Consider the following 26,094-nt stretch of genomic DNA (forward strand, 5'->3'; position numbering starts at 1 on the left):
TTTCTGGTCCTTCAGTACAATTTTCATAATTTTTGCAGTCAGGCAGTGGCGTAAGAACTCCCTGAAGTCTCTGACATTTTCTTTGGGAAATTTCTCTTCATTGACTTCGCTTCACACTCAGAATTATAGACAAAATTCCTAGGGATGTTGGAGGTGTTGGCTGGAGTAGGGATCGGGATTGAAGGCATTGTGCTCGGTAAAATAAGTCAGATACAGAGACAAATACTCTATGATCTATCCTGAATGTGAAATATGAGAAAGCCAAAGTTGTAGAAACAGAGTAGAAAGGTGGTTATAAACTCAGTCTCTCAAAGAATCCCAAGTAAGCCCATGATAGAAGTAGAAACACATTTTTTTTGTGCAAAAGCAGAATTAAGGTGGGTCTAAGTCCCACCTCAGCCCACTTTCTAAGTCCTTCTTATGTAGATATGACCATGAAGCACCAGGATGCTGCTGACAGAGCAGCTCTTTCTTTGAACTCTCTTCAGACATTTGACATAGTGAGCAAATGCACGAGCAGGGGTTCAGGGCCAGGCCCACAATGCTCAAACGAACTGCCGTGCCCATGCCTTTCTCATAACTCATATCGAGAAGGAATTGCTTGGATTTCTGAACATGAAAATAAAAGATCTCAATAAAAGCCAAAGATATTAAGGGGGAGAAATAAGTTTTTAAATAAGTGAAGTGAATGATGTTCATTTTTATGAAGAATTTTGGAGAATCGTGTCAATGTTTAGACATTATTTCAAAGCCATAATAGCATGAAAAGGAAATTTGAAAGTGACAGTAATAGAAATTCCCAGTGTCAAGCACTGTCTTTGTTTTAGTTTTTGTACCCACCTACCTTCTCCCAGTACCTCCCTTACTCAGTGTTTCATTGTATGCTCAGATCGATGGGTATTGGGTGGATGGGTGAGAACATGAATGGGTTACTGAAAAATATAGCTTCCCAATTGCTCTTAAATTTTCTCATAATAGGGTGACTAATGGAATTTGGCAAGGAGAGGCTTGAGTATATACACCTTGAAAAAGTCCAAGACTCAGAGCAGGTGGAGGTGTGGAATGCTGAAGAATAAGCATTATGGAGTTAGGCATCTTTGGGTGTAATTCCTTCCTTTCCATTTTATAGCTGTGAAATCTCAAGAATATTCTTTGGTCTGTGCTTCAGCTTCTCTTCTGCAAAATGAAGATAATAATCAAATCTAAAAATAGGTTTATTCAAGCATTATTATCACATTTTGACTTCTAAGGTTTCTGTTTAGTCCTAAGATTGTCTAGTTGCCATTGTTACAACTAAGACCTCTAAAAGACAGACCATGAGCAGGTCTGATAGACCACAGTGTGCTTTGTTAATTGTATTAACTTAAAATATTGTGGTTGTTTTATTCTAGTTGGTAATAACCACTGCTCAGATCCCCCTGAATGAAGTCTCTGCATGACATCCAAGATGCCCTACACCAAGGTTCCCAAACTTCCTCAGGATTCATCCAGAAACCAAAGAATTAAGGTCAACTTCATGGCCATCTACTCCTCATCTTCCACATGAATCACCAAAATACTGGCAATTATACTTCATAAAGCTCTTTGGGATCTACCCTTTCTTCCCCACCTAGAATATGCCATACAGGCCTGTCTACATGTATGATTGCTGCCCCACAATGAATTATCCACATGATAATCAGTTTACATAATTGTGCAGAAATACATAATGATTGGTCATTTCTTTCTGGCAAATCATTTAGTAGCTTTTCCTGGCTTTTATCATGACGACCAAAACATTTCCACGCCCCTGTCTGTCTCTGTCCTCACCTCATACACAATACCTACCCCTCATTTTCAGTGTATAGGCCACAGCTGTCAAATGGTCCTTGTGCAGGTCCCCTGAGGCCTTTGCACACACCCTCCTCTCTGAAGGGGGCCACTTGCTCCCCACACTCTCACAGTGGTCCCTAGATTTCCTCCAGGGCACATATTATGAGACAATGAAACATTCGGCAAAAGCTACATTCCCATTAGATAGTCCTCTTCCCTACAAAATCTTTCAGGTCTATTGCCAAGGGCAGGGCTTGTCTCACGGGTGTGTCCCCCACTTGGGACAAGATCCTAGTCCTCTAGATGTGCTCTCTTTGTCTTTCATTATTTCAAGCAGAGACATTTTGATGGCTACTGAGAGCCTTGAACCACAGATGACGACGCTCAGGACTGGGAAACCCTGTATTTGAGCTGATTTATTAAAGCTAACAAAAATGAGTCTCACCCTAGGGAAAATTCTCTGAGTCACCATGAAAAATAATAACCTTTGTTATTTTCATCTGTTTGTTCCATAGACCATAGGTTTTTGGAAGACAGGAATGTGGTTTTTCTTTATTTGCGGGTGTGTGTGTGTGTGTGTGTGTGTGTGTGTGGTGTGTGTTCCCAGTAACTAGCCCATCACCAGCTGCCTGATAGTTATTCAATAAGTATTTATTGAATGAAAATATGCTATAGACCGAAGAGTTATGCCCCCCCAATTCATGTGTTGAACAGTAACACCCAGTAATAGTGTTGGAAGGTGTGGTCTTTGGAGGAGTGATTAGATTATGAGGGTGGAGGTCTCCTAATGAAACTGGCACTCTTGTAAGAGAGAGCCCAGAGAGCTCCCTGACGCTCCTTCACCATGTGAGGACATGGCAAGGAGTCTGTCATCCATGAACCAGGAAGCACTCACCAGACGTCAAACTTGCTGGCAACTTGATCTTGGGCTTCCCAGACTCTTAGAATTGTCAGAAACAGATTTCTGTTGTATATAAGCCACTCAGTTTATGGTACTCTGTTACAGTAACCCAAATGGACTAAGATACCACACCAACCCTGAATTCTAGATTTTCACCAATTAGAGATGAGATTTTTAAAAATCCCCTCAGAGGCTTCATTTCTTCTAATTGAACCGCTTTGCCAGGTTAATTTGAATTGTGAGCCCACGACCCCATAGGCTCAGGAAAGTAGGAGTATATTACTGTGAATGAGTAGCTTAAAGATCCAGGATGCAAGAGGATTATAGGAAAGCCTATTACTGACACGGAAGCAGCGGTCACTTAACCTGCATCAGAAGAGGGGCATATACCTAGATATGTTTTTGCAAAGTGGTCTTGTCTTCTGTCTGGTGCCAAATAAAGTCCAGAATACTTGGTGGAATAGCATGTGGTCATTTGGAAATGTCACAGTCCAGCTGCCAGAGGGATCATTTGCCACTTTTTCAAACTTTCCCTTACTTACACATGAGCAGTAGCATTAGAAATGACAAGTGGCATTATAACTGCTTAGAAATTCCAGTATCATCAGCCGAGGAAAGAACTTGAGCCTTTGCAGGTAATTGGCTAATCTTGATTCCCGAAGGAAGACAGAGTACTGAGATTACCGGGGTGAGGCCTTCAAGCTTCTCCAGCATAGAGACCTCAGCTAACGGACTTCAGGTCCCTGCCTTATCTTCTAAGACAGGTGTATCAGAGAATTTTAATGAGGTGCTATTTTAGACTTGAATCACTCAGCTCGGCTTTCCACACTATGTTCCCTAAGCAATGTGCAACTGGGATTTGATTCACCGTGCAAGAATGCTTTTCCAAATGGGACTGCCGTCCATGCCGGGGACAATGTTCCATTCTCTACAGCTGTTTATTTCTCAGATACACCTTCATGTGACATACAGTGGCTGGGAGCCCCTTGCAGCAGCCCCCATCCAGTCTCCCTGAGCTCCACTGAGAGGCTTCTGCAAGTCAGCAGGTGACCCACTCACCTTGATAGCACACTTGAGCTGCCTAAAACTCCCATTGTGTTCTCATTATACAAAATTACACTTCCTCACTTGTTTCCCCATATGTGCCAAACATAAAAGACCCCCTGGGACTTCACTCTCCTGTCTCTCTCTCTCTCACATTCCTTGGGTTCCAGTAGCACTGGACAAAATTAGGCCCCTTGACTTTCTATCTGCTGTTCCTTCGACCTATCCACGCCAACTGGTGCCTGCCCAGCAAAACAGTTCTAGCTGTTAATGTGAAATGTGAACTCCTACTGCAGTCTTCCCCAAAATCCTCAGGTTAGAAGTAGCTGTCAGCATTTGGAACTTCAGCAAGTCTTCATTCCTGCCTCTAGTACTCTGATCCCACTCAGAATTGCAGTGTCGCTGTTTACATGTCTCCACCCCACCCTTTACCCAAACTAAACTTTGAGCTCCTAGGGGCCATCTCTATAGTCCTAGAATTTATCTCAGGACCCGTCATGTAGTAGATGCTTAATGGCATGCTTTCTAGGTATCATAATGGTCATAACAGTAATGATGATACCAACAACACCAGCACACACATACGTTCAGCATAAAGTAAACACTACCTCGTGTATCTATAATACTACCTCCTACCTCCATATCTATAATAATGTGTTTAGAGCTAAATGATAAAAAAAAAAAAATCTATGTTTGGGCTGCCTAGGGGGCATAGTTGGTTAAGCATCTGATTCTTGGTCTCTGCTCATGATCTCAGGGTTGTGGGATGAGACCCTGCGTTGGGCTCCTCGCTCAGCCCAGAGCCTGCTTGAGATTCTCTTCTCCTTCTGCTCTTCTCCTCCTCATGCTCATGCTCTTCTCTCTCAAATAAATAAATAAATCTTAAAGAAAAGAAACATATCTATGATTATGGGAATGGACCTGAGGCTGACTGCTAAAGATCAAGGTATTTTTTTTATACTTATGGGTTTCAAGTAAAAATTAAAGAGTCCTACATCTCTAATAAATATTTATATGTTTGTTTATTCAGTGACTTTCTCCCAGATTCAGATATCTTGCCTGTCAAGTATGCACAGAGGTGATATTCAAAATATTTAATAAGTCATATGGAAATGGCAGGAGTAATCAGAGTAAATCTGTCCATAGCTAGAGCAGAGTCAATGGGATCATTGGTGTGATAGTTGAGTCGTAGGATCAGTTGGTGGAGGAAGGATAGGTTTGTGGAAGAAGAGCAAGACTTGGATTTTCTACAAGTTTGTCTTTAGGTGCCTTTGAGATATCTGTTAGGAAGGGAAAGGTGGGCAGATTGAGTTCAGAAAAGCCAGCGGGCTGGAGGTTTAACTTTGAGAGTTACTGGCCTGTAGGTGATCATCAAACATCATCCAAAGCAGCTGGTTCTCAGGGAGCAACCTGGAGAGCTTGTAAGAGAGCATCCCACCACTCGCTTCCAGTTTCTGATGCAGTAAGTTTGGGACAGGGCTCATGAATTATTACAGATAAGGCTGATGTTGCTGGTCTGAGGACCACACCCGGAATAGCATTCACTTGGGGGATAAGCAAAAGTGGAGAAAAAAAAAAAAAAAAAAAAAAAAAACAGAGAGAAAGGTGGGGGCGGGGGAGGTGTCTGTGGGAAGCAGTGTAGTAGGACCAGTCAAGCTGCATTGGTTTGAGTCCGGAAGCTACTAGCCAAGAGCCGTATGACCTTGGGTCAATAAGAGAACTCTCTAAGACTCAATTTCTCCATTTGTAAAATGAAGAAAGCAAATACAGCATAAATTCATAGTGCTATTTAAAGCCAAAAAATAACTAATGGGAAATGATTAGCACAGTGTAGAGTGTGAGTTAAGAATTATTTGAAGACTGGTTCTTAAGCCATCTGTCTTTTCAGTAAAAGTTACATGAGGCAGGTGGCAAAGACTAAAAAAAAGCAAGAGGAAAATCACATTGTGTGATAACACGGGAGTCAGGGGAAGGTGTTTCGTCCAGGTGGAAGTGGCTAAGGTGCTCCTGAGAGTTCAAACAAGATGAGAAAAAAATATGTCAGTAGCCACTGGGTTTGCAGATGACCAGTGACACGGACTGGACCGTTTCAGTGGAGTGACATGGGGAGCAGAGATGATGTCTGTGAAGCACGTAGTGGAGGGCCTGGAGAAGCCCGACGGCCTGTGACGAGACAAGGGCTCTGGGGACGGGAGCTGCTATGACACCTCTTACAGCTGAAAGCGGTTTGTGCAGGCGTGTGTATGCAGGCAGGTGGAAGGGAATACGTTCAGCTGGAGGATAAACTCTGCAATTTCCAAATAAATGCATTTTTATTGGACAAGCTGTGTCGCACAGGCTTATTGAAACTGGGGCAGTTTTTAGAAATGAGATTTCAAACTGTAAGGTGGCAGGTATGTCATGCAAATTTAATAAAGGTCCTTTCTACACTTGTTATGGGAACGGATGGCTCGGGGATGCATCGGGAACTGTCCCTTCTCACAGTGGCCCCGTGACTCAGCTGAACTTTTAGATCCCTTGCCCCACGCCCCCCATCTGTCCCATGCCAGCAGAGTGGGCAATGTGTGATCTCTGGCAGCAGGAAGAAAGCTGTCTTTGCTCTTGCCGGTGGAGGAATGGTTTGTTTCCTTTTCAAGCACCACTGCATTCTTCTTGCAATTTTCCTTAACCATTAAATATTTTATAACTCAGTCTCCTGCCAGTGCTTCTCACCAGGTGCCCGATAAAGGGGAGATGCAGCTGGGAATTGTAATGCATGGCAGCAGGTTTCATTTACACCATGCCCGTGGAAGCCTCTGCCAGAGTCCAGGACTGTATTTAAATGGGGTCTAGCCTGTAAGGTATTTTGCTAATCCTAAAAGCTTGTAGGTTGCATCTTAACTTTTCTTAGAGCATTCTCATGAACTCAGTGGGGGAAGGAAAAACCGGGTTGATGACTCTGACATTTGTAAGCGAGGGAGTATGTGGACGTGTGTGGGGTTTATGCTGCAGGTCATCATTTCCCTTCCTTAGGTGTTTTTGCTCTTCATAACTAGAGTTACTTTCCCTGTGCCAATTAAATCATGCCCATTCAAGACCCAGCTCCAAGGCCAACCCTTTGGGAAGCCTTCAGAGATAACTATGGCCTAAATTAGGCTCTCCCTTTATTTTGATTATCTACTGCAATTATTATCTGTAATAGTCTAGTTAGTGCTCTTGTTCCTGCAACAAAATGTGTGTTCCCACAGTGTGCAGTGTTGTGCTGGCAACAAAGAAAGCCTCAATAAGTAATATTCAGGTTCAACTTAGTGCTTAAGGGGGAAAACCAGTCATTGTGTTAATTCATTAAAAAATTAACTTTCATTGCAAAATCTGCAGGGATTTCTGCTTCCCAGCCTTACATTTTCTTCCCATTTTTTGCTTTAATGAATTAACCCGCACTACTTCCCACTGTGCGTTTAATTACTGTACTGATTGCTTACTATGTATGCTACATGGTGTGGAAAGAATACAAATCTTAAAAAGCAAAGCACTCTCCCTGACCTCCCTAGGGATAGAGACCAAAACCCATAAAAATATAAGAAAACACATTAAACTATATATAACAAGTGCCAGATGAGTGGTCTGGATAATTGTACACAGCCTCTGTGGTCCCAAGTGAATGGGCATGAGGACCTCATGCCAACAACTATGCTTCTTGGCCTGAGACCTTGCACTTAGGTCATGGTGCTTGGAAGGCCCATCCTTAGCACCATCTCCATTCATCTTCCATTTAACATTCCTTTGTCCTCTCTTTTAGAATATCATCCCTAATCTTTTCTTCTGTCTCAGCCCCTCTTCCCATGGAGTTGATTTTTCCCTCCTCTCATCAGTTTCTATACACTTTACCTAAATTGCTTTTGAAGTTTTTCTGGAGTCCTAACTTCTGACCAGTTATTCAGGTGGAGTTTTCTTTTATGAAAAGCATGTGCGGTTGTCAATACAGAACCTTTAGAAAAATGCTCATGTATAAAAAAGGTCATTCTTCTGTAAACACCTATTATGCTCACCTCTGTGTCAGGCCATTCATAAGACCTTGGGTCAGAGATGTGAAGATCCCTCTGCCCCTCAGGAGTTCAGGGACTGGTCAGATGGGAGATTCATGGGCTGATGCGGTTAAGTGAATAATGTCTGAGAAGGAGGTGCTCTGAAGTTAGAAAAAACCTTGAAAATCAAATGGGAATTCATAGGAATAGTGGGCCCCTCCTAGTGTACTTGCCTGGACCTTCATCCATGTGATTATTTTTTTTAAGACAATCGAAACCTCTATAACAATTTATCTAGTTACATTCCTAGAAACAGAGGACGCCCTTTGAATCTTAATTACATAACAAAACAGTACCATATACTGTAGCTAGTTTAGTGTGTTAGACTGTTGTCAATATAAACCAGTTTTGAATATCTAAATATAAATATTTAGATATATAAATATATAAATATTCCAAAAATCTTGGATAAGTTTATAGATGAGAGATAATACGGATGAGAGATAAGTTTACAGATGTGGGATTGTTAAGGCATCCCAAAGGGTTATTTAGGGTCACAATAGTCTGGAGTTAGAGCATATCCATTATGTCATTCTTCCAGATGTTCTCTATTTTCTCCTCAGAACAAGATGCTCACCTGGATATTTTAGAGCACACTGTGTCACCGTAGGGGACAGAAAGAAAATAAAGAAGTAAACCTCATACTTTATTGTTTTCTCATTTGCATTTATGTTCAATTTTAGATGTTTATAATATAGTCTATATGTTAGACAATTAACCAAACATATAGCTACATGCACTCGTGAGCAGATGCACAAATTGTGGAGGTCACAAATGCACAAATTGTCATCCAAAATTATTGTTGTCTCTTTGATGGGCTGTGTTTGTTTATGAGTGACAGAGAGCCTAACTCTGGCTCGGCACAGTTTACTTATTTTATTTTATTTTATTTTTTTACTACTTTACAGAAGTGAGTCGATGTTCCTAGAGTTAGTATAACAGCCTAGTGATTCCATTAAGGAATTTTTCTATTTTTCCACTGACATATCTGGCACGATGCCCTACGAGTGTAAAATTTTACCTCGTGGTGAATCGTGCTTACATTGCCCAGTGCCTCTGTGATTTGAGGTGAGTAGTGATGTATGGACACTAGATAGTGAAATGTTTAGGTAAACCTAAGGTTTCAAACTTATTGATGATTGCAGTATATCGATAGAAGGTTCAAGCCTGGCATTCTGTTACTGTTTATTATAGTAAGATATGAAAAATATTTAACAGCGGTGGGTTTTTAAAAAAATCCAACCAAGTCATTGCAGGGAATAACCATGTGTGTTTTTATTAAGTTTTGGATTCTCCGAGCTATGGAAATAGAAAACCTGAGAACATGCTCAGCCTGACATCCCTGTACTCACCCACCTTGGAATTCTGAAGAGGCATTTACTTGGGTCTAGAGCCTCTGTAATGTGCTGATAGATGATAACGTGATGGGGAAGGCAGTTGGTAGGATGGGGAGGTAACCACTGGAGACAGCATTTGTCAGATGGAAACTAATTGATTGTAATTGCTTTGCCATTGTATTGCTCTTGGAGTCTGTAGCTTGTTAAAACCACTGATTATAAAATAAGGATCTCACTTTTTATGCTGTAGGTTATGTTAATGAAAAGCTGTTCTTAGAGGAATGATCAGTGAATATCAATAAATGGATAATAAGAAATTAAAGGAGAACTTAACTAACTGATCATGAGTTAATATACTTCAGCAGTCAGAGTAGCAATCAACTGTGTGGTGTTTCATATTGAATATTTTGCTCAGAGCTCTTGAATTTTAAATATTTCCAGTAGAAAGAGAGATTGATTCCGTGTAACTATTTATTGCAAATTGTCTTGAATAACAGATCTTCTCTGTAGAGGATATCTCCTGGAACATAGAAAATGTGTCTGTTTTGCAGAGCCTTTATTTCGTGCCAAAGTATTAACAGATATTTTGAAGTGGAAAAAGAAGTTCCTGTGGTGCCACCAAAAAGGAGGATGTTAGAAGTGGGCTTTTTCCATGCCTAAGTTATATGAGCAGTATGTGAGTGAAGATTTATGTGAATCTGAAGGCAATGTTTGTTTTCCCAATATTCCTCAATATTAAAATAGGAATACTAGGGATCCCTGAGTGGCTCAGCGGTTTAGCGCCTGCCTTTGGTCCAGGGCGTGATCCTGGGGTCCCGGGATCGAGTCCCACATCAGGCTCCCTGCGTGGAGCCTGCATTTCCCTCTGCTTGTCTCTCTCTCTCTCTCTCTCTCTCATGAATAAATAAATAAAATGAATTAAAATAGGTATACTAAAATGAGAAGATTGATAGGAAATTATATTTAACTTGTAAGATATGCATTAACTTTTATATGATTATAATGATGTCTTTAATGATCATGCATTTCACCAATGGCATTTAAACTGTTAGCACTGTTAGAGTGATCAAGATTTATTGGCAACATTTTTACTGAGCTCCCATTATGATTCAGGACTCCACCTCTGACCTTAAGAAACGTAGAGACTAAAGACACAGATAAACATGTGAACGAGTGGCTACTTGCAGCCTTGAATGTTGAATGCAGTGATGTGAGTGATAAAACATGCTAGGGAGACACCGTGAGAAAGTGATGGAAGCTCTGAAGGATTTCTGGTTGTCTTCCAGCAAAGGAAAAGATGGTCCAGGAAGAAGGAGAAAGTGTGACAGCTCCTGCTGTTTGGGGAAATAGGAAAATAATTGGGAATGAAGTTGCGTGTCTTCGGGTACAAGAAGATGACACCAGAGCGCAAGATTCCGCATGGCCTATGTCCTTCTCTGAGGAATTTGGGGTTTTTCCTATGGGGATGGGGGGATTATAGGCGTGGGAAGCATATGAATATTTTTCCTTTTAGAGCAATCACTTTCTGCTCAGTTTGGTTGATGAGCAAGAAGAGGTTCATAGTGACTTCCAGTTACTAAGCAGGTATAGTAACCCATGCTATTGAACATGATTATCAAGCTAGATATAAGTAAAGGAAAAAAATAAGATTACATTTATTTATTCATGAGAGACACAGAGAGAGAGAGGCAGAGACACAGGCAGAGTGAGAAGCAGGCTCCCTGCATGGAGCCCGATGCTGGACTGGATCCTGAGACCCCAGGGTCATGCCCTGAGCCAAGGGCAGATGCTGAACCACTGAGCCACCGAGGCATCCCTAAGTAAAGGAAATTAAAAGAGTTTAAGTGAAGAATCATTTATTCATCTTTGACTTTTTATTTTATTTTTTAGAAGATTTATTTATTTATTTGAGAGACAGATCATGAGCCGGGTAGGTAGGGGATAGTAGAAGACAGAGAAAATCTCAAGCAGACTCCCCACTCAACAAAGAACCCAGCTCTGGGCTTGATCCCGTCACCATCAGATCATGACCTGAGCCAAAATCAACAGTCGGACACTTAACCAATTGTTCTACCCTGATGCCCCCTTCTTTGACTTTTTAAATGTATTTTTTTCTTGAATGTCACAGTGGAGTTACTGCAAATCCTTCACTTGCTTAAAACTCTGAGGCTAGAATATGTGACAACTGAGTCTGTGTCTAGTTGATCGTACGTACTTATAGCTAGTTTCGTATTGAGGAAGAGGATGTGGACATACAGCTTAATTTAAAAATTGTAAGTGATTATGATTTTAAAAACCAATGTTTAAAATACTGCTTTAAGAAGACGATAATTGCATTCTGTTAGGTATTTACCAGAAATACTCTTTTCATTTGAGATTCTGTTTCAGAATCCAGAACATGTTGCATCTTAATTACATATGAAAAGGGCGGGAAAAGTGAAAGAATAATTGATTCAGCCATTAGCCAATGAAACCTGTAGCTAAAAACAAACAAAAAGACCCATAGACACTAACATTGATTTCCACAGAATGGTCACATTCTGCATTGATTGATGTTCCATGACATTGGGCAACAAGAAAGGGAAGGAGATGGCATTTCAATCTCTCATACAACACGTTTGTCAAAATTGAAATTAACGAAAGTGGATTTGAGGAGTTTGCAGAACCATCCGGCTTCCACTGTTGACTGTGTCCTCGGCTGGGCCTTAGAGAAGGATTCCAGGCGCTAATGTCTAGTGAAGCAATAAGTCACCCGAGTACAGCGCCGCCTGAGTCGGGGCAGGGGTCTGCTCTAACAGATCGGGGGGCCCACAAACTACAGAAGCCATTTCTCACAGTGTTCGAAGCTGGCGAGGCCACGATCACGGTGCCTGCAGATGCAGTGGTTCACAGAGGGCTCCCTTCTTTCCACCTTCCCATGACTGCAGCGGGCGGGGGAGCCCCTGGGGCCTCTCCTGTAAGGGTGCTGATCCCACTCGTGAGCTGATCACCTCCTACAGGCGCCCCCAGGATCATCTCATGGTGACTAGTTTTCAATATGTGGACGGGACGGGGGGCATGCAGTGGTAAAGTGGTCAGATCCAGTTGCATTTCTTCATTGGCACAGCTGTCCTCTCTCCCTGGAGGCCTGGGGTCCGTGTCCACGAGACATCCTCGGTGCAAAGGTCCAAATGCTGCAAGGCCGGTGCTGGGGCCTCGTGGTGGAGGGATGCGCCGCTGACTGCATCTCTGGTGTCTTCCCTTGACAGATACAACGACATATTCCACTGAGCGGTCTGAGCACTTCAAACCCTGCCGAGACAAGGACCTCACGTACTGTCTCAACGACGGCGAGTGCTTTGTGATCGAAACCCTGACGGGATCCCACAAGCACTGTCGGTAAGCCCCTGGGGGCCGGCCTGGCCTGGGAGGGCAGGATGTGTGCGGCCCAGCTGCTGGGATGACGGGATCATGAGTCTTAACGTGGGAATGGCCAAGGCTGGTGTCTTTGGTATTTGAGGAAGGGAACAATGGAGTTAAAATAGACAAGATCTGGATTTTACCTCGGCAAGGAAGGGTTTGCTTTTCTGTCTACCAATCCAATAGATGGGATCATCCCTCCCAGCTGAGAGGCCTGCATTTTTGCTGCGGGACTTAAGCACGTTGGCCTGTGCTCAGAAACCATCCCTATTTGCAGCACTGCACATTGTGGCCCTGCAGAGCCTGCTGCTCGTCTAAACTCGGGCATCTCAGTGTTGATCGTGAACCAAATCCCAGATTATAACTGTGTCCACAGAAACCCGGAGCTCATCTTGATTCTGCCCCCGTTTACTAATTTCATTATTTTTTTAACACCTCTCTTGATGAAACACTCTCCAGCAAGATGTGGTAAATGGAATCATAGTCCTGTTATATAGTCTAGGTAGAGAGCTACTTGGGGAAGATTCCCAGTAGAGACCAGGAGGTGTTTAATAGGTTTTTAGGGACTTAAGGGTATATACATGCTAAAAATAAAAACAAGTGGAGATAAATAGTGCACTTGTAGACACTGCAGCCTTAAGGTTCCATAGAAGAATCAAATTAGCATCCAAAAAATAATTCCCACTGAGCTTTTATTTCCAGCACTACTCTGGTAATTTGTTTTTTCTTGCAATTGTATATGCTTCAGCGAACATATATATCCACACCCCTTTCCTTCTCTTTATTTACTCTTCTCATATGACACACTTATTAGATTAAGTATTCTGAATCACGAAGCATGGAAAATTTTGACTTTTTCCTCTATTACAAACTTCATTCCATGTTGTTTTATTAAGATGGCACAGAGAAATGCGTCTTATAGTTAGGAGCTTAGAACGTGTTGGCAAATCCTGCCTGACTCTAAGAGCCAGCTTCAGTCCATGAGGAAGATGAGTTTTCCCAGGGGGCAGCACAGGTTTGGAAGAGCTGATAAGTGACAGTGGCAAATCGCTGTAAGAGTCACCATGCATTCAGTCAGGATAAGCCAAACTGTGACCATTCCTCATGCTTGAGAGCACGGCTTCCATGTCGCTTGAGGAGTGCCATTACATTTACCTCACTTAAAAAATGTATACCCCACTTATGTCTTTTGTTGGATTAGGTTGGGGATGAAGGGGAGTGGGAATGCTCCTTCCCTCATCCCTCTTGTTTTGTTATATTTGTTGGGTCAGTGTAGGCGGAGGTAGAAAGCACATAAGTGACTTTAAGACCTCAAGGGAGAAGCCAAGAGTGACCTACCCATTCAAAGCATGAATCGTATGCAGGCTCTCATAGATACTCAACCATATGCTGACCCCTTGATCATCATGGGGAGTGGGCAATGCAGTCCATTAAGTTTGAATTCCTAATCGATTGGTGGAGGGGGTCTACAGCCATACCACCCTGAACGCACCCGATCTCGTCTGATCTTGAAAGCTAAGCAGGGTTGCGCCTGGTTAGTACTTGGATGGGAGATTGGTAGAGAGATTAATCAGAAGTCTCACCTAGAGCAGTGACTTTTGAGATGGTGTTTCACCCAAAGGAAGGATCAGATCAGCCTCCACCACAATATGCAGGTGGGTACAATTAATCTTTTCAAAAATGGAGAATGTTGAAAATAACAAAAATAACTCTTATTCCTTTTCAACATACAGCCTCACTATATTTCTGTATTCGTTCATGGTGTATTCATTTGCTAGGGCTGCTCTAACAAAGTATCACAGATTGAGTGGTTTAAACAAGAGGGATGTATTTTATCACAGTTCTGGAAGCTAGAAATATGAACTCAAGGTGTCGGCAGAGTTGCTTCCTTCTGAGAGTCATTACTGAAGGGCACCTTTGCAGGTCTCTCTCCTTGGCTTATAGATGGCCATCTTTTCCTTGTGTCTTCTCATTTCCTTCTCTCTGTACTTGTCTATATTGATCCTCTTCTTATAAGGACACCAGTCATACTGGATTAGGGTCCACTCTAATGACCCTATTTTAACTTACCTCTGTAAAGACCCTCTCTCTAAATATGGTCACATTCTGAGTTATTGGAGGTTAGGACTTGAACATATTATTTATTTGGGAGACACATCCAGTCTATGATAATGGATCTCAGGTCTGGAAAAAATATCTTTTGCTTTTGTGCATATCCACATGTCTAATTTTTTGCATACACAAGCAGAGATGTATCTATGATTTAGCTGGAACGGTGTACATATATAATAATTTTGACCTTCTGTCTTCATATTTCTTGCATATTTCAACACAGACAACCTGTTATTTAACATAGAGTCACAACATAGCTAATCATGACAAAAGACCAGCCTAGGACAGAGTTGGAACTCGAGCCAGTTAATAGATGCCTATAAATCTCCTACTTGAGTGTATGAATAAATCACACATCGCATGTGCCCACTATTCATCTCCTGAGCTCTGCTGTGAATAAAAAGCTTACATTTGTTCCTGCATTAGCCACTTCTAAGAATTCCTGTGTAATTATTAATAATGTGCTATTTTGTATAGTGCTCTATTTAAGTAGTATATTTCATTCATTCATTCTCCATCCAACAAATGCTTACTGAGCACCTCCTATCACCAAGATATTGTTGAATAAACACATACAGAAATGAAGTTAGGAATTAAATGGTGCTGTACTTTGTAATGTACTTGGAGTCAGTGAAGCAGTTCATTGTCAGGAAGTAAGAAAAACAAGGGAAAGTATTTTCCCGTGACTGGCCTGCTATCAGGGGTATCTTTGCGATATGTTCTTAGCCATGTTTCAAGTTAAATAAAACACAATTTAGTATATACAGAGGGGGATCTGTGTGAATCCAGCTCATTAAATGGTTTACTTGTGACAAATCTAAGAGAAATTAAGATTATACTTTTTAGTAATTTAAAAGTCAATTGCAATCCTGTGATAAATATATGGTTGTGATCCTATGAATTAAATTTTTTTTCTATCTTGAAAAAGATCGATCAGACTCTAACACTTTTCTGTTTACTTGCCTCAGAAGAATAGACGCAAGCCTACCTAGATCATCTCTGATAGAGATCCTGAAAGTATATGCTCAAAAATGTTAACAGCATGAATGTTGAGATGAGAGAGGTTTTATTTTTTTTTTGAGAGAGGTTTTATATTTCTCTCTTTGTTATTCTTTTACTCTGTAGTGTTTGTTCAGATATTTCAGAAAGCCATTTATAGTATTTAGAAATTACAGAGCAAGCTAATGAAAATTTAAGAGCAATACCAAGATTCTAAAAGTTACTTGACAGAAGGGATTTTAAAGAAAAATAAATAGGCAAACTTGATCCTACTGAATTTAAATATGCTATAAAATCATAGATCATCGGCTGATGGACTGGTAAATGCAGAACCTGGTATGATGTGGAACTTACTGTAGAGTAAGGAGAGATCCATAAATCAGAAGAAAAATGAGAGGCTGATTGCTCAGTAAATTTTGTTGGCTATCAGGCAAAACAAATCAAATTTGGACTTTTACCTCCTTCTTTGTGTGAAAAGTTGTTTTTAATGAATTCAAGAATTAATGTAATTAGTAAAAAAATGTCTTGAGGAAAACAGTAAATCAAATTACATATTTATTTATCTCAGCAATTGAAGGGACCTTTTGAACAAACACCAATGGAAGGAAAAAATAAACAGCCTGACACAACATTGCATTTTGATCTGAATACCATAAATCAGAAATAAAATTGAAAGATAGACAAATTATCAATAAACTGTAAATAAATATGGCAAAGAATTAATATTCTGATGAAGTCACATAGATGAGCTAGTGTAATTCCAAAGCTAAGTCTCAGTAGGAAAGTAGGCAATAAGGGGAACTTAATTCTTCCCATAAGAAGGAATACAGATAACCACTAAGCATGCAAAATACTCAGCCTCACAAAGAAATGCAAATTAAAATTTTTGCTTAGTATACCCTTAATGATTTTTTTTACAAAAGATTTTATTTAGGGGAGCCCTGGGTGGCTCAGTGGTTTAGTGCTGCCTCCCACCCAGGGCGTGATCCTGGGGTCCTGGGATCTAGTCCCACATCGGGCTTCCTGCAGGGAGCCTGCTTTTCCCTCTGCCTGTGTCTCTACTTCTCTCTCTCTCTCCCTCTCATAAATAAAAATCTTAAAAACAAAAGATTTTATTTATTTATTTGAGAGAGAAATGAAGAGAACATTAACAGGGGGAGGGGTAGAGGGAGAGGAAGAAGCAGACTTCCCCCTGAGCAGGGAGCCGACATGGAGCTCGATCCCAGGACCTTGAGATCGTGACCTGAGCCAAAGGCAGACACATAACCCACTGAACCACACAGGAGCTTAATGATTTTTAAAAGCAAATAGTTTGGTGAGTTAGAGTAAAAGCACATTCTCATTCACTACCTGAGGGAGTACATTTTGTTAAATATCTTCTGTATGTAACCTTTCAGTATGTTTCAAAGTATTTATACTGTTTCTAAAAATGTAGTGTACACAAATGTATATGCAAATTTATTTATAAGAATATTTACCACGGATTTATTTTATATTAGGAGAAAAACCTCTGAATTTGTATATAAATTAGAATATATCTACACATTGGATGAATTCTACCTCACTGGAATTTTCATAATATTTTAAGGACATGAAAATGGCTCTTATGTCATATATGGAAATTGTGATATTATAAAATAGAACATACAATAGCAATCCAGTTCTAAAAAAGAATTTAGTAAAAAAGACTAATAGTTTTATAGCTATTTTCTTCTTCAAACCATATGAATTTTCTAAGATCTGTACATTACACATGTATTTCATTTATGTAATACCTGGCTAAGACACTTGACCCTTGCTTCTCATCTTTCCACTAAGAAAGATAGATAGCGTCCCTGTCTCTGTTAAATCAAGGTCATTATAGTTTACTATTGTTAGGCTGATAAGAGAACTTTCAATTAAGCTCTTCCAGGTTAAATACTACCAAGTCTATGTGAATGTGTCTGTTCCCTCTCTTATTAATAATTCATTTATACTCTTTACGCTAATTCTTTTCCATGCTGAATTCATGTGTTTTAAAACATATAAAATTGGATTAAATAATAGAAAGATATACCCGACAGAAATGAAGCTGGGTGTGAAGGAAAGCTAGTCACTAGAAACTCGTTGAATCAAGAATATCTTGTATTCTGAATAAAAGCAGGATGTTCTCTAACATATTTATTTTTATGTCATTTCTAGAAATTTTAAGAACTTGGGAAATGGTGCTATCTATAATCTATTTCACTGCAGTGAAAGAGGTAGCCATTGTAACTGAAAAGATTGGTAGGCATTTGACTGGGCCAAACATGTTTTGAGGCCAAATTCAAGTTAAAAGGATGTGCTTCTCCTGAATTGAAGCTCATTAGATGTTTCGCTAGCCTTGCTGTAAAAATGGTTTTTCAAAACTTTGGAAAGGATAGCATTTGAGCTGAATTTGATCTGGGGCGATCATTTTGGAAATTTGTCAAGCAATTCACTTGAAGATGCTTGAATCACTTGAAATATGGAACTGCTAGGAAAAGAGAGAAGCAGGCCAATAACAACCATTGCCTGAGGCAGTTTTTCCATAAAGGGGTTAAAGGGCTGGGCAAAGACCTGGGTGAAATGCTCCCAGGACTCGGGGAGCCAGGAAAGCAAGTGAAAGGATGGGGTGCCCTTCCAAGAGTTGCTGTTCCTTACTTTGTCTCACTCTGCCTGAGTAGGTTTGGAAAACAAAGCTTCCATTTTTAGGAGCATCGACTGGACACAATGCAACCATTTCCCAGTGATTTACTATATAAAATTAGGATCTTCCCTGTCAGTGCTTGGCTGTGTCACTTCGGAGGCCCATGAGCTCTCTCACCCGCTGAGGATCCTCTTTATCGAATGGCTCTCCAGTAAGTGCTCTGAGAGCTGCAGCTAATGATTCCCCATGGTTGACCCAAGGCAGAATGGAAGTGGGGTTTGGCACACGTCCCCAAACCCCGTTGGCAAGAGGTGATGGAGGCGGAAATATTTCTAAATCCAGGCCTAGCAGCAGAGTCCCTGCAGAATGGGGTTGGAAGACACGGCGAAGAGCCTCACAAGGATTTTCAAGTTCATCAGACCAATGTTCACGAAAATGTTTGCCACAGTCCAGACATAATTTGAATTAATTCGCCATAGCCGTGTTCATAACAGGCTGTGTACTGATTGCCCTGACAAGAAGAAATGAGCCAAGCGATACCCGTTGGTCTCTTCCTGGGGATGAAGTTTGTCAGCAGAATCTCCGTGGCTCAAAAAGCGAAGAATAACAGCACAGTGAACATAATTTTGCAGCTTGATGACACCTAGGCATTGGTTTGCTTCTAATTTAACCTGTTTACACTGGGACCCAACTGGTGTTCTTAAAGGGCCGCTTAAATACCACGCGCAACACCAGAGAAACACATTTGATAGAGAATAACAACATATTTTTTTTAAGTTAATGGGCCAAAGGTTCTTACCGTAATGTTCCCTCCCTTGATTGGCAGCTCCAGTTGAAGCATGAAATAGTGTTTCTTGAGGTGGTTGTTCTGATTTAGGTTTCCTGTGGTACCAAAGAATTGGCATAAGTGTGTTTTTTAAATAACTTCCTTATATGACTTGGGATAAGAGGCCCATGAGGCCAATGTGGGCATTTAAGATAGAGTCCCGAGTTAAAAGCTCTGCTCAGCTTCATACTGGCTGAATGAGGCTTCTCTGCAAGGCATTTAATCAGAACCTTCAATCCTGTATTGAAAAGAGAGTCAGACACACAGTCAGACAAATACTTGCCCCCAGAGACTGATACAGGAATTAAAAGTAACAACATCTAGAAAACTCTAAATACATCATGCACGCCACATACATAATACTGTCATCCTCAGTTCTTTCCTCTTCTCTTCTGCTTGGATTGAAACCAAACCCAAGCATGTTTGCTGGAATCCTGTGAGAGACATTGAATGGGTATCATCTGTGTATTTAATGAAGGGGAGTCTCGGGTTTTAAAAGGGGAAAGGGGCCATGCCAGAGAATTCCTGTGTGTTCTGAGGGCTCAGGCTTCTCACTGCTAGCTTTGATGCTCTGACAAATGAGCCAATTTCTGTCGTTTTTCCCAATTCTGCACCTGGTTCTTGATTTTCCAAGGTTTGTTTCGTGCTGCATATAGCTTTAAGAGGAAAAAATGTTCTTCCTCTCCTGCTTCACCAGTGTAACGTGCCTTAATTGTGCAGATGATTCCTGTTTGACCTGGTTGGTTAGATTCAGTGGTCCGCCACCAACTAGCAGGTGGACAGAAGGCACATAATCTCTGCGACTCGGTTTTCTTATCTGTTAACTGGGCACAGTAGCATTGCTACTTTACAGGATCATTGTGAGGATTGACACAAGTACAATGGGCTTGTCTGGCACAAGCAGGTGGTGAATTTGCTGGAATCAGTGGGCTGTAAGAGAATAAGGTGTGTATGTTGCTTTCTATCTGCACGACTTTGTTTGCAGATCTTTTGGTTTGAGCCAGCGCTTTGAGATAGGTACTCAGAGTCTCCTAAGCACGTAAAGTTCAGCTTAGACTCACTAGGGAGAGGTAAACTGAACCAGATAAACTATTGAAAAACACAGTCATAACTGATTCTGGGCAGGAAAACACTTTTCAGAATCAAGGGTCATTATAATTATTCAAGCAGTAAACTTAGGGGGGAAAGCAGGAACAAGAGGCTGGAATATGCGGGAAACTCCCGTCAGCTCTTACTTGTTCAAGCCATTCTGGCTGAGGAGCCTCCTTGGCAACCCCTGGATCTGCCTCCCCGAGAACCTGCTTCCTCTGTGTGGGGATCGCAGATCTGCCGACTTGGAGCAACCTGGAGCTCCCACACTTGCCTCAGTTCAAGCAAATTATGGATTCCCACCCCACGTTTATTAAAAAAAAATACTAACAACATCCCATAAATATCCCTTTAGCTAGAGATGGTCTATCTGTACAGAAGTGAACAATATTAGATACGGTGATGCTGGGCCTGCTGTACAGGCTTCTTAGGCCAACATTCCAGTAAAACCTTCTCAAAATGGGACAGAGATGGCTAGGGTGTTCTGCGTAGGCTCCTAGGGCAGTGAGATGATATGCACCATCCTCCTGCAGAGTCTACTCATCTAGTGAGGAAGGAACTCTTGCTCTAGCCTGTTATACAACTTTGAGCAGCATTTCCATCTTCCTGAGGGTGGTATGTCTTTTCCTTCTTTTTTTTTTTTTTAAGATTTTATTTATTTATCTACCCATGAAGACACAGAGAGAGAGGCAGAGACACAGGCAGAGAGAGAAGCAGGCTCCATGCAGGGAGCCCGATGTGGGACTCGATCCCAGGACCCCGGGATCATGCCCTGAGCCCAAAGCAGATGCTCAACCCCCAAGCCACCCCGGCTCCCCTGATATGTCTTTTCAATTTACTTTGGTCTAAGCATCTTTTAAAAAATAGATAGATAGATAGATAGATAGATAGATAGATAGATAGATAGATAGATAGATATAAAACAATATTTAAGGACCAGATCACATTGTCTCTACATAATTATGTACTTATGTATATAAATATATATGTAAATATATGTATATATTTAAATTCCCCAACATATTGTAATATGAACGACCATATAGGTTGTCATCCAAACCCAAAAATGTTTGAGACGTAATGGGCAGTTTTAATAATTTCTTCTGCAAAATAAGCCTACACCAGGAATACTGTAAGCTCAGTAATGCATATGGTTACCCTAATTGTAATTCAGATGAACCTCAAATTCATAGAAAAGCACGTCTGCTATTTGTGTTTTTCTTAATATAAGTTTCACAGGATTGTATAGCCTCTGTATTATGATCCTCACTTTTTCCAAATGATCTGAACATTCCTGAGTCACCCAGTGCGGGCAGGATCTGGGTAAGAAGGCAGAGCAGAGGGGCGCCCAGAGCCCAGGGTCCACCCACTGTCCACTCCACATCCGTGGAAGGATGTCAGCATCCAGTTTGTGTTGTCTTTAATTACCTTTATACCTAGCCATTGTCTGCGAGAGCTGAAAAATGTTACAGGAAGCCCAGGCCCTCTTTGTCTACAGAAGGAAGCTGAAGGCAGCATTTCTGAAGTTTATCTAGAAGTGCATTTCTACAACTCTATTTAATAGTTTTGTTTTGTTTTTTTTTTATGATCACAGCTATTCTTATGCTTTTATGAATATCAGGGACATAATCTGCCTTTTTAAAAGATGTTTATTAGAGAAAGGGCAAGCATACAGACTGGCAGGGGGTGGCAGGGAGGGACAGAGGGAGAAGGACAAGCAGACTCTCCACTGAGCAGGGAGCCGGACATAGAGCTCGATTCCAGGACCCTGAGATCATGACCTGAGCCGAAGGTGGACTCTTAACCCACTGAGCCACTCAGGCGCCCCTGGAAAATAGTCTGCCGCTATGTGCATATGTGGAATACTTACTCACTATCTGGCATCATGCAGGACACTGAGGTCCAGTGGTAAGTGGGAGAAAAGCACCCCCTCCTTTACCAAACTTGCTCTTAGTTGGAGTACCAGGAAGTCCCCAGAAGCTAGTGTGATAGAATTCCATGATGGGCAGACCCTGACCATCACTGGCACCTAAGCCTACACTCGGGATAGGAGGGAAGCCCTTACCAGACCAGTAGACTTAAAAGAAATATCTTTGTTGAGTATATTTACGTACGACGTCCCCTGTTCAGGTTTTTTAAAATGGGTAATTAATGATAAGAGACAGGAAAAAAATGAAAGCATTAAGCATGATTTGGGGAATAGCTTGTTCAGAGATATACGTCATATGTGAGTGATATAGAGTATATTTTTAGATGTATATGTCATATATGGGAGGTAGAGAATGTATGCGTGGTTCTCCCCTATGTACACTAAAACATAAATGGCAATCTGATATATTATCCCCATTATTCTACCATTGTTTATTTTTAAAAAAATAAAGATTTTAGTTATTTATTCATGAAAGACACACAGAGAGAAGCAGAGACACAGGTAGAGGGAGAAGCAGGCTCCATGCAGGGAGCCCGATGTGGGACTCGATCCCAGGACCCCGGGGTTATGGCCTGAGCCGAAGGCGGATGCTCAACCACTGAGCCATCCAGGTGTTTATTAAGCATATTCAGTGTTCAGGGTCCAATGGAAGGTGGTAGGAATATAGTGATGAGTATTTTCAGAAAAACTGCTAAGAGAGGGGTTGACATGGACGTTTTCTAGTTCCATTCAGTGTGACAAGTTCTGTGATCTATATCATTGAGGCTATAGGATCTGTATATGCACAGCCCATGTCTGCATAGGACGCGCCAAAAATCCACGGTCAGTCCTAAACCCAGGAAGAGCTGCGAAGAGGAAATAACATGAATTTGCACTTGGAAGCATAAGGGCCTACTCATTTCTCGGTTTGAAGCCTTCTCTTGCTTGCCAACAAAGGCACAGAGAGTGGAGCTGCTATTGGAGAAAAATCCCTTCAAACCCCAGGGAGGAAATTTCAAATGCGTTTTAGATGCAATTAAGAATAATCAGTTTTATAACATAAATTCTGCAGTTGGTCACTTCTTTTCTCAATTATTTCCTCTCTTGTGTCCAAATGGTTATCAAAAACAGATCAGAACATAATGACATCTTTAATTTCATTCTCTCAAACTCTGAATTTTTATGGTGAGTGGAAAGAACAGATAAGAGTATGGGTTTTTTTTTTTCAAACCTGTGTTGTATTGATTAAATCATGAAATCGGGATGCCTTTTATGTAACCAAAATTAATTTTTGATTTTTATCGACCTAGATGAAACATTCACAAAGACCGTTGGATAGCTGTGATCAAAAATTAATTTATAATGTCCTACGTATACGTAATGATGTTTCTTACACTAAAATTTTTCCTAACGAATTAAACATACCCGTTTAAGGATGCCTTGACCATCGGTCGTTGTGGAATTCTTCAGGGAGAATGCAGGGGAGCCAAGTCTGAAGATACCTATTGGCACATTGGAGGAAAACATCCTGCATTTTCCCGACTAAAAAAGTATTTCTCTTCTCCAGCAGAGCAGCTGCGAGGCTCTTGGGGGGTCAGGGTCGGGTAATGATGTAGTTTCCCTTCTGATGCATCAAGTGGCATTTTGGCATATGCGGCGATACACGCAGACAGCAGAAACCACAGCAAGAAAGGTTGGAAGAGTTCCTGAAACAGGGTGGCTTTCTAGTTCCTCGAAGGCTACTTTTTTCATTTAAACTCATCATAAATGCAGTTATAGCGAACATCAGGGAGAGGAGTTACTATTTCAACAGAAGACTTCAGGAGACGAGCAGACCCCAGGCCTTGGGGCAGAGGAGCACTCTGATATGACAGCGTGAAAAGTGACCGGATGCCTGGAGCCTGGCCTCCCTGGAGTCCTCTGACAGCGCCTTCATCCCAATGACCCTGGGCCCCTAAAGGGCAGAAATTCAATTAGGAGCTCTCAGCATCCAGCCTCAGAAGGGAGGGGAGTGTGTATCTGTAGGTGGCTCCACCTCCAGAGGGAAAACAGACTCCAGCAGGTACAAAATAGAGGCTAATCATAGGACAATGGAGAGTGAAGAACACTCAGTTGGAAAGAACTGGTGGAAAGGATGAGCTGATAAAGCATCTACTTTAAATAAGGTCTTAATTTCGCCACAGTTTGGGCTAATTTGCAGCTACAATTGAAGTCACAGGGAAGCCCTCCTCTCTGCAACAAGGTTTTATTTTCAGTGCTCTGGAAACCTCTTTCCTTTCTGCCTGGGTTAGCATATGTGAAAGAAATAATGATTGTTTTAATGATATTAAATAGTAGCTTTGATCTCTTTCCCCCACAAGCTAACCAAAACATTATCTGGATGTATGAAATGATTCATTTGTGAGCAGGATTTCTGTTTCTATTATAATATTCGCGTTCACCTACTGACTCTCCCACTAGGCTGTGAGTTCATCTTTGCTTCTGGAATCTGCCACCTACTCAGTAAAGATGCACTTGATAAATGAAAAGAATTCTAGGCAATTCTTACCGCAGGCCTTTTTCAGAGGATGACATGGAGGTGTTAAAAGGGAGACCGGGGAAATGCTAATAGCCGTCTACCATCTCATGCCTACTAAGTGCAAGGGGATCGTTTTAACCTTTTGTACACTGCTTCCTGATTGCCTACCTGGTGCTCATATTACATCTGCAAAGGCATGTCATCTCACCATTTGACAACACGAAGGATGCTCCGAGAGGGAAGGTGGGAGCTTCTTCAGGGATGTGCAGCCAGGAGCGGGCGGGACTGAGTTCCAGTCTCAGTTCTGACTGCCTGTCAAGCTCTTGGTCTTTCAGTCTGGTCAACCTGGAGGGTTACTCTAAGAATCGCCGAGGGAGATGGCTAAAAATACAGATTCGCAGGCTCCGCCTCTGAAGCATCTGAATCGGGTCTTCAGATGGCACCTGAGAATCATGCTTTCAGCAATTCCATTATTGAGACAAATTGGGGAAACCGTGAACGAGACTAGTGCTTTTCAGAGATTGAAAAGTGGGTGAATCCTCTGGAGATTTTGCTCAACTGGAAATTCGATTCATGTACAGCAGGCCTGAGGTGAGGCCTGCTCTTCTGTATTTCTAGCAGTGCCCAGGTGGTCCCTGTGCTCCTGTCCCACCATCCACCAATGGAGCCGTAACTAAAGTCCCATGCTGCCTAGCACACGAGGGGACCCATCTGCCCCATCCCAAGGAACTTTTCATAATCCTGCCATTTTGATACATCCAAATGCAGGCCAATAATTGTGTCTAAGCAAAATTTTATGCACACACTTGAGAGTATGTTTGTGAAGCTTCTGGAAACTTGTCTCTACTAGTTACCTTACAAGCTCATCTGTCTGCTAATGATCCCTGGGTACCTGCAGCATGACTTAGTCGCATGCTCATCTCATCCAGAACAATCTTACAAGCCAAATGTTTCATCAGGTTTCTGTTATACCAAGGGGATTTTAGATACCACATTGGTGATTGATTAGTTTTAGGCTGGCCAATTAGTATTTCTCCCAAGGAGCAGGGCCCTAAGTGAGGGGAAAACATTCTCTGCAACACTCAGAGAAAGGAATGCATATGGCACTTCTTATAAGTTGCTTATAACCGTGTCTCTCCAGGAATTGGGTTCCTTCAAGATAATTCATCTGAGGCTTTTTAAAAATATGTATTTTTTTTCAACTTTATTCAAAATTATTTTCAAATTAGCAAAGCCTTCCTATGTAAATATGAGAAAATGTTAAGCAGATTTTACAATGGAAGAATAAATTCTCTAAAGGACAGCACTGATTTATCGAAAACAGTGTTGTAAATCTCGGCTTCCTTGCTGAGAGACATTTGCTAATATCATTGCTTCTGTGAACCTTTACTTTCTTTAAAAAAAAAAAAAAAAATATATATATATATATATATATAT

The 26,094-nt window shown here is 41.4% G+C and overlaps 1 protein-coding gene across 7 annotated transcripts in view; it reads left to right on the forward strand.

Annotated features, from left to right (window-relative positions):
* NRG3 (neuregulin 3) overlaps positions 1-26,094 on the forward strand; it is a 1,041,408-nt gene that overhangs the window by 442,389 nt on the left and 572,925 nt on the right. For all 7 annotated transcript variants that reach the window (XM_038534491.1, XM_038534494.1, XM_038534492.1 and 4 more), the window contains exon 2: positions 12,407-12,536. In XM_038534491.1, coding sequence (XP_038390419.1) covers positions 12,407-12,536 — 130 coding nt within the window. The remainder of the gene's footprint in view (positions 1-12,406; positions 12,537-26,094) is intronic.

This window comes from Canis lupus, chromosome 4, assembly GCF_011100685.1.
Source record: "Canis lupus familiaris isolate Mischka breed German Shepherd chromosome 4, alternate assembly UU_Cfam_GSD_1.0, whole genome shotgun sequence".
NCBI classification, from domain to species: Eukaryota; Metazoa; Chordata; class Mammalia; order Carnivora; family Canidae; genus Canis; species Canis lupus.